At 38.4% G+C, this 15,437-nt stretch overlaps 1 protein-coding gene across 3 annotated transcripts in view; it reads left to right on the top strand.

Annotated features, from left to right (window-relative positions):
* DST (dystonin) overlaps nucleotides 1-15,437 on the top strand; it is a 342,160-nt gene that overhangs the window by 238,666 nt on the left and 88,057 nt on the right. For all 3 annotated transcript variants that reach the window (XM_040643592.1, XM_040643591.1, XM_008691755.2), the window contains 6 exons: nucleotides 1,598-1,660; nucleotides 2,608-2,849; nucleotides 3,808-3,937; nucleotides 6,643-6,842; nucleotides 8,267-8,762; nucleotides 9,849-11,320. In XM_040643592.1, the coding sequence (XP_040499526.1) occupies nucleotides 1,598-1,660; nucleotides 2,608-2,849; nucleotides 3,808-3,937; nucleotides 6,643-6,842; nucleotides 8,267-8,762; nucleotides 9,849-11,320 (2,603 nt within the window). The remainder of the gene's footprint in view (nucleotides 1-1,597; nucleotides 1,661-2,607; nucleotides 2,850-3,807; nucleotides 3,938-6,642; nucleotides 6,843-8,266; nucleotides 8,763-9,848; nucleotides 11,321-15,437) is intronic.

Here is a 15,437-nt window from a genome sequence, read left to right as displayed (position 1 = left end):
CTACACGGTTCCCAAAGAAAACAATTATATAATGTGTTAGCCAGCATATCTAAATTGTAGTCATGATTGAGCCACTCAACAGAGGTGGAGAGTCATGTATAAGTAATGATTCTAAAATTAGTTTAAGTTGTGGATATGGTTTTAAGTTTAAAACATATTTATATTGTTAATATCAGGGTTGATTGTTTTTTTTTTTAAATCCAAGAATAGACAGAGGCAGATCTCGTATCTTTACTCTGAGAGTCTCTGAGTACCCTCTGTGGTTTTTCTGCTCCGCCCAGCCCCCCAGCTGCCCCTATTGTGAGACTGATGTTCCAGCTGGGCCTCTTGCAACCATTTATTCCGCTCTATTAACCCCATTTCAGAGTGTACTCATATTATATATGGCGTGATGATCTCTCCTTTCTCTTCTAATCAGATTTCCTGAAATGTCAAGTGTTTTGTTTTTTTTTTTAAGAAAAGGAATTCTATTGTGTTTTTAGTTCTTCAGGTCCACTTTATATTTGCAATAAGTAAGAAGTTTTGTTTTGTTTTTCCTACTCTTGATAACTACAAGCACAGTAGGAAACAGTCTGGATTCAGGATATTTTCACTTTCGACTGAAATGCCAATATGTGTGACTTTTTTTTTTTTTAAAGAGACAAAATTTAGATTAAGATTCAGATATTTATTCCTGTTTTAAACTTGTTCCCGTGTGGCTAGTTTTGGGAAATGTCTTTGTGTTTTATAGATAGGTAGCCAATGCATACTTGCCTGAGAAAGTCTAATTGAGTTTTTTAATACTCCGCTTATGAAAAAGGAACCAAGGCTAGATGTTTATATAATTAAAGAGGAGTACTAATTACTACTTACTTGAGTAGTTCCTATTTGCTAGGCAATCAGTTAACGGTCTTTAATACCCACAGTGGTCTCACAAGTTAGGTATTATTTTCCCCACCAGTGTGGTGGGGTGGTGATTAATTTGTCCACTCAGCTAGTAATTAGTGGGGCTGGGATTTAAATTCAGGTGAGTCATACACCAAAGCCCAGGCATTCCTAACCACTGTGCTCTTCTTTCTCTGTGTTGACATAATGTGGGTTTTAGTAATAGGGTTTGTTTGTTTTACTTTCAACTTTTCACGTCTCTGTACCTCATTCTGCTTCCATTAAACCCATAATAACACTGTGGAACTGTCCCAGACAATTTTCAAGTCCTTAAATAAGGGTTTGTCTGTCAGTCATTTATGCTTCATGCAGCACACACAGCAAGCAACTTTTGAGCTTCAAGGACTTTATTACTAAAAATAGCAATAAAGCAATTTTATCACAAAATTGTTTTTTAATTAATACTTGATGAATGTATATAATCTAAACTTATTAAACTCTAATGTTTAAGGTGATCATGCTACTATGAAGAATGAATTTTATATAGTGGAAAGGATCTGTAAATTTTGGACCTTCGTTTGATTTAGAAATTGAATCAATATTTTATATTTTCAAGTAGAAATAACATTTTTAAATGATTTTCATTTATGGGGTTTGATTTAATGCCATCTGCTATTAATGTGTAGAAATACTGTAGAAACCTGTGACTACTTCAGTGTTAATATTTTTGCAGGTGGAGTAATATTAAATGGTGAAGGAACAGCCACAGATACTCAAGATATTTTGTCAAATAAAGGTGAATAGTAACTTAAGTTCTTACTGATTACAGTAACTTTGGTTTTGGTTTTTTCTGTTTTGAGAGAAAATCTTTTTAGAGATGAACAGTAGTTATATTGAAATGTCAATCTTGAGTTAAAATGATAATATTTTTTAAAATAAATTTATTTTTAAAAATCCCCATCTACTTTATTTTCTACACGGTTCCCAAAGAAAACAATTATGTAATGTGTTAGCCAGCATATCTAAATTGTAGTCATGATTGAGCCACTCAACAGAGGTGGAGAGGAAAAGGAACCAAGGCTAGATGTTTAGGGAGAGGACAGAGGGAGAGGGAGAGAATCTCAGGCAGAGTCTACATCGAGCGTGGAGCCCGTCTCGGGGTTTGACCCCATGGCCCCGAGATCATGACCTGAGCTGAAATCAAGAGTCAGACACTTAACCGACCCAGGAGCCCCTAAAATGAAATTATTTAATATCATAGTCATTTCTTCATAAATACGCTTATCACACATTCCGTGCAATTTTGTTCATCTCAAGTTAGTGAAATCTGGTAGTTTGGTTTGGTATTTGGTTACGTTTCCTTCTTTTTGGTCAAGTAATTTAAGATATTTTGTCACTTGGAATAACATTTTTTGAGCTATTTTCTTGAGTTTGATTCCTAAGGAATAAATACATAGCATTTCACGGTTTTGGTTTCCCATTCCATTGAAAATCTCTTTTTCATTTCGCTTGTATTATGCAGTGTACCGAAATCATTGGTTATTAAAAATAAGATAGTTCTAAAAATTCTCTTAGAATTTTTAACCCTTTAGTTCTAAAAATTCTGTGACTTTTATCATAGTAGGCTTCATATGGACAGAATAGAAGGGAATATCATGTAAAGCAGACTTTTATTTCTAGAGCTTTACTCTAAACGTCGTAAAAATGTGTCCGTCTGATTTTATTCTACTTTTTTACTTCTAGGATTAACATCCATTAAGAAGGATATGACTGACATAAGCCATGGCTATGAAGATCTTGGCCTTTTACTTAAGGACAAAATAGCTGAGCTGAATACCAAACTGTCCAAATTGCAAAAGGCTCAGGAAGAATCCAGCGCAATGATGCAGTGGCTCCAGAGGATGAACAAGACTGCGGCCAAGTGGCACCAGGCCCCGACACCTACAGATACCGAAGCCGTGAAGACTCAGGTGGAGCAGAATAAGGTATGTTCTGGGGATCCATTTACCGAAGACCTGAACAGATGAGCGTCCAGATGTGAGGCCTGGTGGTCAGGACCCGTGTTCTGTTTTCCAGCTCTGTAACCTTCACATTATTTGCCCGTTTTGTTTAATGTGCCTTTCTGTAGAAAGTGATGATAACAGTCAACCTGTTTTACACACACATACATGATAAAGATGAGTGAACTGTTGGGGGTAAGCACCTTTGCCACCTTTATTTATTTTCCTAAAGATTTTATTTTTAAATACTCTCTACGCCCAACGTGGGGCTCAAACCCACAGCCCTGAGTTCAAGAGTCACATGCTCCACTGACTGAGCCAGCCAGGCGCCCCAACTCTGCCACCTTTAAATCAGATTAAATCTGAGATTTTAACCAGTCAACTATTGGAAAAGATTTATTTAGGTGTATTGGGGATTTGTTCTGTCCAACATAAAATAGGGTAGCTCACACTTTCCCTTTCTTTAATAGATGGCATTTCTTTCTCCAACTGTCAGGATTGGGGAAATGACTTTACATTGTGACAACGATGGCAGAAATGTCTATCTATATTTGAATTCTATAACATGTTATCGAGAAAAGTGTTGATTCACTAGTAGATTCTCAGACCGGGCAGCCTTTATCAAGACTGATTCTTTTATCAGTTACATAGTATTGATGTCATCTTCCTTTTTTCCAAAAGAATTTGTTTGAGAATAATAGGAAATTCTTCCTAGCTACTGAGGACGAGAGTCATTTTCTCCCTGGCTGTAGTGTTCCTCTTTGGGATTCCTTTATCAGAGGGTTGAAGACTGCTTGAGAAGAGGAAAGGAGAATAATTAACTGCTGAATTTTGGTCCCTCACCCACTTCTGCGCTCCACAGTGGATATTTTCATCTACTGTCATTGTGTTTTTGGCTTCTGATGTTGACATACTGTAACAGAGTTTTTTCCCCCTTGTTTAGTCGTTTGAGGCAGAACTGAAGCAAAATGTAAACAAAGTGCAGGAGTTGAAAGACAAATTGACAGAGCTGTTGGAGGAGAACCCAGACACTCCTGAGGCCCCCAAATGGAAACAGATGTTGACAGAAATTGGTATGTCATGTCACTTATCCCAGAGTCTATGAATAGAAAGAAGCAAAATCATTTTTAAGTCAGGCTTTATCAGAAAAAATGTATCCACCAGCCTCATTTATTTTTGAATCTGCTTTAATGTTTCATGTTTAAGATGTTGCATACTGAAAAGTGTCATTTCAAATTATATTGTGCTGGGACTGGGCATATCTTGTATTTTTCTTGCTAAACACCGTAACTAAATTTATTTTTATGAAGAGGGTAGATAGTAGTGAATAAAACGCTATGCGTTGAGTACTGTGTTTTCATAATTTTTTACTTGATTTTTGGTGTTTTCATTTTTTATGCTTTGTTATATTTTAATTTAAATATTCCTTTTATATATATATTTTTTTGTCTGGGAAAGGTAAGCTCCCTTATCCTCCCTGGAGTTGCTTCTGGGACTCATTTGGCCCCTGCTTTATGTTCTTCTCTTCCCGTCAGGGTTAAGAAGCAGTTCCCCACAGAAGTCTGGTGGTTTCCATTCTTCATCCAGAGTTATCCTCCCATCTCCATCCTGTCCCTATATAAACTATTTCTCATAAATACAGAATTTTCTTCACAAGTCCTTTCAGCTTATCACCCCTTCCCATCATTATAATGATATGGGAAATGCGTGTAAGACAATGGTACTTATTTTCCCTAATTCATAGTATTGTTTGGAGAATTCAATGAGTTAATGTGGGTACAGCTCAGACAGACTGTACCTGGCACATAGTAAGTGCTGCGTGTTTACTATGATTATAATAAGAGTTACTTTACTTTCAATTGTTCCATTATGTTGAGCTAAATATTGTCCTTCCATTAGAGTCAGATATGCTCTGATAAATTTGCAAATTGGTAAATATGTTATAGTTCGAGAAAAGGTTATCATAAGGAACCTTAATATTCAAAGGTATAGTTATTCCAACCATAGACTCCTGTTGCATTATAATTAATTTGTCCCTAATTCAGTGGCTTTCACTTGGAATAATCAGAATTACTTGGGACAGTATTATCAGGGTATTTTAGAGTAGGGATGAGAGTGAGGAATGTGTATTTCAAAAAAAGCTTCCTGATAAGATTTTGATATTTCTCCCTCTTCATTCATTATTTGAATTGCATTATTTTATTGTTAGATTGTGTTTGACTAGAACATGCCCTAGAGAATGATGTCCTTAGGTAATGTTTCAGGGGTTGGGTTCTATTAAAAGCAGCCATTTACTGTATTGTGCTAGATGAAAAAAATCTGTCAGATCAACTAATCACGCCCATCAGTAATTGTGTATTGAGTGACCAAATATTCAAATGCTGGTCAATAACTCTTGGCTTCAGGGAGCATGCTGTCTTAAGGGTGGAAACAGCAGGAAAGGCTTCCTAGCAGAGGCATAAGATCTGGTGGAATTGTGACAGAAGGATAGAGCTGGGATATATGGAGAGGAAGTAGAGTGTGTTAGGTAAGGACGGGTAGAAGCAGAAGCCTGTTTGGATGTTAACGGTAGGATCAACAGGACTAGATTAGATCAGAGGTTTCATCTCAGGGTGAAGGTCAGGGTCCAGACCTTCTAATATTACTAGACTAGGGCCAGTTTTGTGGGAGGCCTTGAATGTGAGGTGGAAGTCTTCATATTTTATCATCTAGGTGGTGAGAAGTTATTGAAGGATATGAGCACAGCAGCGACATATTTAAGTGATTGTTTTAGGGAAATTATTTTAGAACCAAATGGGTTGCAGCTGAGAAACACTAATTACAAGGAAACCAGTGAGAAGACTAGTAGTGTAGGACTATAGTTCTCAAAGGTGTGCTCCGGGGAGCAACAGCATCCGTATCACCTGGGAACTTTCTAGAAATGCAAAATTTCAGGCCCCACTTCAGACCTATTGAATCAGAAAGGGGATGGGGCCCAGCAACCTGTGTTAATCCCTCTGGGTGATTCTAATGCAGCTGAAGTTTGAGAACCACTAGTGTAGCCAAAACATGTTGAGGACCAAAATGGAGTTAAGGCACTAGGAATATAAAGGATAGATTTAAGGTTTTATGATCAAGAAGACAGGAGTTAAGAGAGTCATGAAAGAACGTTCTGAATTATTGCACCTCAGTGATATGGGAGAGAGAATAACCTTTCAAAGAAATCTAAAAATCAGGAAAATCCACCAGTTTTGATAGGAATAAAAAGTTGTTTTTTAATGTTTTTAGGGTTGGTGAGATTTCCTAGTGTAACTTTCAAGCAGCTGGTTGTCATTGTGCATGATTTGAACAAGAGACCGGGCATAGATATGCAAATGTGAGAGTCATTTGCCCAGCACTGATCATTGAAGATTTGCTCTTAAAAGAAAGGGTTAATGTTCCTTGTTCTAGTAGGTCAGTTATAGTTGAACAAACAGACTCCAAAGGACTTCTAGAAGGAATGAGGGATCTCTGGATCCTGTTTGCCTTAAGGAATATTCCATATTCTACATTATCTGCTAAGGTCAGATTCAAATTTAGTTTTCAGTTGACACACAGCTCCAGGACCATAACATCTGTATCATCAAATGCAATTAACTCTTAAGATTAGGCTTTAATCAACTGTGTAAGAATAGTTACAAAGACGGAATGATAGCCGTTATGTATCATTTTGAGTCATATCCTCCATTCTTCACACAGAGAGTGATGTTAAATGTATAAAAACCAAACACCAGTTTCATCTTTTATCTTTTTCTTTTAGATTCTAAGTGGCAAGAACTCAATCAGTTAACAGTTGATAGACAACAAAAACTGGAAGAATCCTCTAATAATCTAACCCAGTTCCAGACTGTAGAAGCTCAGTTAAAACAGTGGCTTGTGGAAAAAGAGCTGATGGTCAGTGTTCTTGGGCCCTTGTCAATTGACCCAAATATGCTAAACACACAGAGGCAGCAGGTGCAGGTGAGTGTTACATGACTTAAGACAAATGTTTTCATTATAAATACATTAGCTTTGGACAGTATGTGCTTAAACTGCCTTGAAGTGTATTTGTAATGCTTCAGATGCCCATAAGACACTGTGCTGAGGTTAGTGGGGAACCCCCAGAGCACCAAAGCCAGGAGGCATCCCAGAACAGTCTCCTGAGCCCATGAGTGGGTCGAGTCCCTTGATCATTTCAGTCATCTTGTGGTTTGTGCAGACCCTTAAAAAGGGCTTTCTTTGAAATATTAATGTGATTGTATAACTAATAACATTTTTATGAGAAGCTGGTATGTGCTTTCTATTGTTTAGAAATTACTCCTTTGAGGTTTTATTCATTTTGATTGTGGTAGAAGATAATGAAACGTGTAAAACTCATGCAATACACTCCTGAGGGGTGGAGAGACAGAATAAAAAGAGAAAGAATAAGAGAAACAGAGGGAACCTTGAACCACAGTGGGTTAGACTAGTTTAATTAGAAAGCAGATGAATCCACAAGAAGAAAAAAAAAATCCCTGAAATGTAAGTCAGAGGTAGTAGAAATGTGGCTCCAGCTGGGTTTCCTTTCATCTAAGTATGGTATCCGGGCAGCACGGCTGGTCCTGTACTTTGAAAATACGAATCAGTCTTGGTCGTAGAGAGTCAACATGTCCTAGGTCATGTATGTTCTTACTCTGAAGAGAATGAAAACAAAAGATATAAATAAATATCTGGGGAGAAATAATTGCCCCTGGTCTTGGGAGTCTCCCTGAGATAGATAAAATGTTGTGCTAACTAAGGGAAATTTCTGGATCACTCATTGTATAATGAGACTCATTGCTGAGCCTGCACATTCTGAGCAACATGACTTATTGGCTCAAATTTTTATAATAGAGACTATAAATGTTAATAAACCTTATATCTTAAAAAAGCCCTTGTAAAATAATGCCCCATGAGTTAATGTATTCTAACAGTGCCATGGCTGTGCACATTTCCTTTGGTGTAAAATGCTATAGAGCATTTAAAATATCCTGCAAAGAGAAAACTGCAAGTGGGAAAATACAGCTTTGGTGTTTGTGTGATATGAACTTGTCCAATAGAAGTGCTTCCCTTCATATGTGAAAATTTGTATGTCAGTTTTAGTTCATTCTGCCCAGACCTCCATATTTACTCTCCGCTTTTTTCTCTTTGTGGGATGTTATTTTAGACAAAATGTTATCTCTGTGAAGCACCATTGCTCTTTGGGTTAATTTAAGATCATTGTCCTGCCCTTGAAGTAAAAACTAGGACAACAGGAGCTAAAAAAACAAAAGTAAAAACTAGATAGATAAATACCATTTCTGTCTGTCTAGAAAGTTAAAGCTCTATTTTCCATAATTAATCAATAACTTGGGTGTTTATCTACCCTTGTTACCTCTTCACCTTAGATTCTGCTGCAAGAATTTGACACTCGGAAGCCTCAGTATGAACAGCTAACAGCAGCTGGCCGGGGCATTTTGAGCAGACCTGGTGAACACCCTTCTTTCCACGGGATCGTGAAAGAGCAACTGGCGGCTGTGACCCAAAAGTGGGACAGCCTCACAGGACAATTGAGCGACAGATGCGACTGGATCGACCAAGCCATTGTTAAAAGCACACAGTATCAAAGCCTGCTGCGAAGCCTTTCTGATAAACTGAGTGACTTGGATAATAAAATCAGCAGCAGTGTGGCTGTGAGCACACACCCTGAGGCTATGAACCAGCAGTTGGAAGCGGCCCAAAAAATGAAGCAGGAACTAGGGCAGGAAATGAAGCAGATAAAAGTGGCCCAGGCCCTCTGTGAGGATTTGTCAGCACTGGTGAAGGAAGAGTACTTGAAAGCAGAACTTAGTAGGCAACTGGAAGGCATCTTAAAATCATTTAGGGATGTTGAACAAAAAGCAGGTTTGTCTATCTTCTTTGAATACATGTATTTCCCGGAAACGGAGATCATGCCATGCCTCTTTCCAGGCTGTTGCCCGGAATCTGGGACCCTGGAGGGAATCTGCCCTCCTTGAGAGAGCAGAGGAAGGAGGGGCCGCTCCCCTGAGCTCAGAGAGTGGTTCTGTGTTCATGAGCAGATGCAGCGGTGGGGGTCACGCCGCACAAATAATGGGCAAAAGTCCACTTAACCATTGAAACGCTGGGTATTTCAAACCGGTCTTTAAAAGATGTCTGTTAATGTTTTTGCCGAGTGACAGTTTCATTGCACCAGAGGAACAGGTGAATACAGTTATTAAAAACGCATCGCGTCCTTTTCTCACCTGCAGTTGCACTGCTCCATTCTGTCACGAAAAGCTTTTCTAGAGAAATGTGTGAAAGAGAAGCATTGGGCACTAGGTTCTTCTCTTGCCTGCTGTGGCCCTGATTCTAGACAGATGTGCCCATGGGGGTCTGAGGCGGCAGGCATGAGTTCCTGCACGTGAGGCCAGCCTGCCAAGGAGAGCACATTTGGCTGCTGTTTGTTCTGTTTGAAAAGTAATGCTGAGTGCCTTGCAACTAGTAAATACTCAGTTTATATATTTTTTAATTGATTGGATTTGTTTATTGATCATAACAACCATTTCAGACCTACTCCTTTATTTTGACGGGATATTGATAATATTAGCTATGATGATGATGATGATGATTACTATTATGACCACCGTTATGTGACATGCATTAAGCTAAGAACATTACATGTACTGTCATTTAATTGCCCTGACAGCTTCTATTAATTTTGCCAATTTACACTTGGGGAGATGAGACTCAGAGGTTTAATCGTCCATCCACGGTCTAGCAGCTCTTGTGAGGCTGAGCCAGAACTCGAACCCATGCAGTTCCTCTGTGCTGCTGCGTGGGGCCTTTATGATATGTAAAAACCGCACAAGTGGACAAGTCATTTCCTTTTTAGACAGTTCTGTCCATTTATTTGGTGGTTTTTCTCTTGGCTTTTCGTAAACTAGATTACATTTTGGTGTAAAATAAACATGTCTGTGATTTCATTTTTAGAGAAGCACGTTCAGCACCTTCAGGCAGCCTGTGCGAGCTCTCACCAATTTCAGCAAATGTCCCAAGATTTTCAGGTTTGGCTGGATACAAAGAAAGAAGAGCAAAACAGTGCCCCCCCAATATCAGCGAAACTCGATATCTTAGAGTCATTAATTAAAGACCAGAAAGACTTTAGTAAAACTCTGTCTGCTCAATCTAGTATTTATGAAAAAACCATTGCAGAAGGTGAAAATCTCTTATTAAAAACACAAGGGTCTGAGAAGGCAGCCTTACAGTCACAACTTAACACAATTAAAACCAATTGGGATGGATTTAATAAGCAGGTGAAAGAACGAGAAGACAAGGTCAGAGATTCACTGGAAAAAGCCCTGAAGTATAAAGAGCACGTAGAGACTCTCCGGCCATGGATAGACAAATGTCAGAATAACCTGGAGGAAATAAAACTCTGCTTGGATCCTGCTGAAACAGAGAATGCTATGGCCAAGTTAAAGTCTCTGCAGAAGGAAATGAACCAACACTTGGGGATGGTAGAACTGCTTAACAACGCAGCCAACAGCTTGCTCAGTGTCTGTGAGGTAGATAAAGAAGTTGTTACAGATGAGAATAAATCACTGATCCAGAAGGTAGACATGGTCACTGAACAGCTTCACAGTAAGAAACTCTGTCTGGAGAACATGGCCCAAAAGTTTAAAGAATTTCAAGAAGTTTCCAAAGAAGCTAAAAGGCAGCTTCATTGTACAAAGGAACAGCTGGATGTCCATGACTCCTTAGGACCCCAGGCCTACAGTAACAAGTACCTGACCGTGTTGCAGACCCAGCAGAAGGCACTTCAGACCGTGAAGCATCAGGTAGATTTGGTCAGAGGACTTGCCCAGGACCTCGTGGTAGAAGCCTCGGACTCAAAGGGAACCTCTGATATTTTATTACAAGCAGAAACCTTAGCTCAAGAGCATAGTGCACTGAATCAGCAGGTTGATGAAAGGTGTTCGTTCTTGGAAACCAAGCTTCAGGGCATTGGGCATTTCCAGAATACCATCCGAGAGATGTTTTCTCAGTTTGCAGAGTTTGATGATGAACTGGACAGCATGGCCCCAGTGGGGAGAGATGTAGAAACATTGCAAAAGCAGAAGGAGGCTATTAAAGCCTTTCTGAAGAAACTAGAAGCCCTCATAGCCAGCAACGACAATGCTAATAAAACCTGCAAGATGATGCTGGCCATGGAAGAGACCTCGCCTGATCTCGTTGGAATCAAAAGGGACTTGGAAGCTTTAAGCAAACAATGCAACAAGCTACTGGACCGAGCGCAAGCACGAGAAGAGCAGGTTGAAGGGACAATTGGACGTCTTGAAGAATTCTACAGCAAACTGAAGGAATTTTCTACTCTGCTTCAGAAGGCGGAAGAACACGAAGAGTCTCAAGGCCCTGTCGGTATGGAAACAGAGACGATTAACCAACAGCTTGATGTGTTCAAGGTAGGGAATTCTTCATTTTTACTGTTTATTAAAAAATGTTTAAAGAAAATATTTCGTATTTTTATTGCTTTTATTAGAAAAATAACTTATTTTTTATTAAAATAAATTTATAACTGGTACAAAAGGAGTTTGCCTATTTTGTAGAACCTTCTAATAAGGCATGCAGTGTTTGAGCCTGAATGAGCACATTTGGGGGTAATATCCAGGCATGTGGAGTTTTGCAAGCCTCCTGGGGATTTGGGCCCTCAGAGGGTAAGACATGAGATAATATCAAGAGGTCAAAGGGTGCTTGAAAAGTTTTGGGCGAGCCTGAAACTAACATTGTAGGAACTGTTTCTGATGTCATTCACAACTGACATCTGGAGTGAGTGGAGTCATGTTTTAAACTCTGCTGCAGGGTCTAGTCTATCACATAAAAAGCTTGTTCTCTTCTTGTTTGTCTCCCAGCATCTTGTTTAAATGATGAATTATAGTCTTTTCCTCCTCTTTCCCTTTTTATAGTCTTCTTATCCTTCTTAATTTAGTTTCTTTTGTAAACTTTTTCTTCCAAAAGTTCATATTTTAAAGGCAGAATGGAGTTCCGTGTCGTAATCCTGGTTTTATAAAACACAGATCTTGGGCTCATGCTCCAGAGGGTTAGGAATAAAATATTTTTGATTGGACTACAAGTTCCTCAGTGCCAGAAATGTCACTTGATAGCATGGAATGAGGCTTAATAAATGGAACATTACATAAAAATGGTGGGCCACATTCATTGTCACCGGATTTGATCTCATTTATGATAGTGGGGGCAGAAGTTGCATCTCCACAATGGACAAATACAGGTTTGACCCTGCACACAGTGGGTCCTAAATATCAAGAATTTGCTGCATGGGGCCAATATGAATCTTTGGGGTTGGCATGGGTCTTGTTCTATTCACGAGGTATGTTTTACTTTGCAGTAAAGACCGATATGACAGTAAATCCCCACCATTTGCTTATAAAGGATAAAATAAGACCAAGTAAAAGTAGCATTTGCAAAACTAGAAATTGTTTCCCATGAGAAATGAATCAGATGTACTATCAAATTCTAGGCTGTAATATTTGATGTAGTGTTTTCTTTGCTCATCTTTAATAACATTATTTAGGTGACTGGGTTTTGAAAAATAACTTCTTTTTCTTATTACTATTCCAGTTATTTGTTTATAAAATGCCTTTAAGGCCCAGTTCCTTCAGAGCTTAAAAAGCTGTGATTCTGTATAGGAACTGATTTTTGAAGGTGAAGGAAGTGTTAACCTTAAAGAGTAAAACTGCCAGTTATATTACCAGTAAAAGGTTTATTTGAGAATTACAGCATGGGACAAACAAGCTAGGGCAAAACCATAGGCAAGTCTGGAGAACAAAGGAGAGGAACATTCTCTGATAGAGGAAAGCTGGAAGTTGGGGAGGCTGTTATAAACAAAAAGTCCATGGGAATACACTGGGATCTGAGAGGATAGCGGCTTCTCACTGGCTGAGTTGTGACCGTCTCTCATCGGCTGGACTGTTGTGGGGGTTCCGGAGGAGGAGGTAAGCCTCTCTTCCTTCTCTCTGCGCAGCAATGAAGTGGTTAGTCTCCACGCACAAGCTCAGTCTCTTCCTGTTGGATTTGCAATTGAGGACTGAGTGGGAGGGCGTGAGAGCTCCGCCTGCTGAACTTCCCAGTCCCATTTTAGGGAGGTTTCCCTTAATTAATTTTCACAAAGTCTACCATACTGTTCACTTTACTTCCTTAATTAGCCTGTCAAACTTTCCTGTTTCTGGTTTGCAAATTGAGGTTTCACACGAGAGAATTAGAAAAACAAAGTTCTGTGGCAGTGGCTGCCTCAGAGACTTGGGGAGAGCTTGACGAGTGAGTCTCTGGAGTTTTCTGTAGAATCCTGACAAAATTTGAATGCATAAATGACAGTGATCAGTCGCCTTCTTCCTAGTGAAATTGAAACATGTTCAGTGCCTCTGTGAAACATTATCATTTCTCTGGATTTTCTGTGAATTTGTGTAGAAAAAAAGACTACTTCAAGTACTTGTAAGAAAATGGGCCAAGGTAATAATATTGGTGTCGCTGCTCGTAGAGGCCTCCCTCTTTGTGTTCCCAGTCAAGAGTACAGTGAAAAATGTGGCTCTCTATAGAGTTCTTTTGAAAGTAAGAAAAAGCAAGGTAGGAGGAGTTCTCTCACCGTTGCATCGAAAGTGTTTTGCAAACTGAAAAGCACTAAAGCATGATTACCATTAATGATTACAGAGGTTGTTTTATTTGATTGTGAAGAGAAATAAAGTGGTCATTTCTTCTAAAATAAACCACTTAGCATGCTGCGTTGTCTCTTTTCTGATTACTTTGGAAGGAGTTGATTGATTTTAATGAAATTTAGTAATAAAAAACATCTTGACATAACTTCAGAGTCTTGAGACCCAGTGACTAAAATAAAAGTTTTCAAGCGGACAGATCGTCTGCATTTAATATATTCCAGGACCAGAGGGAAAAAAAATAACAAGAATGTTATTATGGTAAATAAAGATGGTAGCCTACACAATCACTAATTCTATTTATTTGTGTGTGTGTGTGTGTGTGTATGTTCTAAAAAAAGCAATTATAATTAATATGTATTGAGGGCTTACTATGTGTCAAGCATTTCTCTAAGCTCTGTCTTTAATCCTGTTAACAGTCCTGAGACGTGGATGCTATTATTATCCCCATCTTAGTGTAAGGAAGCTGAGAGCCAGGGGTTAGGTGACTTCCCCAAGGTTGCACAGGTAGTAAGTGTCACAGCTTGGATGTTTTGGTGGAAATAATTCAGTGTTTTGTGTTAACTTGATTCATCATGATGCACATCTGGTATTTCCTGGGAAATTCTAAAACATCTCTGCTGTAGCCAAATTTGAGTGGCCTAAGTAATATCCGTTGTTAATTTCACTCCAAAAACTAGCAATGCCCACTTAATGTAAGTGTCCCATAAAACTGGCTGCTATGAGATGAATGTGTGTGTGGATGCTGTAATGCCGTTGCTGATGGCGTGGACTACCACCACGTCTGCTGCCGACCTAGAACCAAACACGTCATTGTCTAAGTGATCACATCTTTCTTGATTCAAGTGGCAGATCAATTTGTGTACAACTTGGATCTTAATTTGGTTTTTGTTGAACATTAGTTTTAACATAATGTTTTAGGAAGATTTAAAAAAATTTTTTTAAGTAGAATAATCTGTAGTGAGTGAAAAACTAATAGTCTGCTAAAAATAGCTATTTTTATAATCTCTAAAAATAGAAGGAGTACTGCAGTACTGGGTCTATTTTTATTATAGACTTTGAAATGTAAACCAGTTTGACATTATTCTTTCAGGTAGCTTTAGTTTAACCTAATATCAGGGATAGAATCTTATAACAATTTTTCATAATATAAAATTTAGAGTAGGACTGAAACTTAGTAGCTGTTACCCAGTTACTCAGTAGGGGGTGCCTTATATTCACTGGGAAGGTAATGGATTATTTAAATTAGGTGAGTCAGATTTATCAGCTGCCTTTTTTTTTTTTCCTAAACCTAAAAAATAGCAGTTAATATCCTTGAAAGTTCAAAATTAATTCATGTTTAAGATACCAACCCAAATATGATGATTAAAAACAAATGCTGTTCTGAACCAAATGTCCTGATTCACTGTCTGTGAAAGCTATTCCAAGTTTTTGAAAATAGATTGGTTATTACCTTTTGTGTTAGCTTAAAGTTTTTAAATTATTTGATTGTATGAGTTCTGTTTACCGTATGTTTTCTGACTTCTAAATATTAGTCACTGGACTAGAATGTCTGACACGTGAGGTGTTTTCTATTACTCTTGATAATTTAAAGTATCATTTTTCTACTTGTCTATATTACATTAAATTCTATGCACATCGTCATAAATTCCTAGGCAGAAAAGAAAAAAATTCCCTTTGGTGTTCCCCCATCCCTACCTCCTGCTAAAGATTACTAGCTTAAGATTATCTTCAAATCTAAACTACATTATTAAGTAATATTAATATTTCCGCATTTTTATTTATCAAAGACACATGTAACCGGCTCTATACAAGGAACATGTCCTGGCAGTTCCTGTGATGTCATCAACAGCCA

This window comes from Ursus maritimus, unplaced genomic scaffold (assembly GCF_017311325.1).
Source record: "Ursus maritimus isolate PB19 unplaced genomic scaffold, ASM1731132v1 scaffold_29, whole genome shotgun sequence".
NCBI classification, from domain to species: Eukaryota; Metazoa; Chordata; class Mammalia; order Carnivora; family Ursidae; genus Ursus; species Ursus maritimus.
The sequence above is the reverse complement of the archived record's forward strand: the minus strand, read 5'-3'. Positions and strand labels throughout refer to the sequence as shown.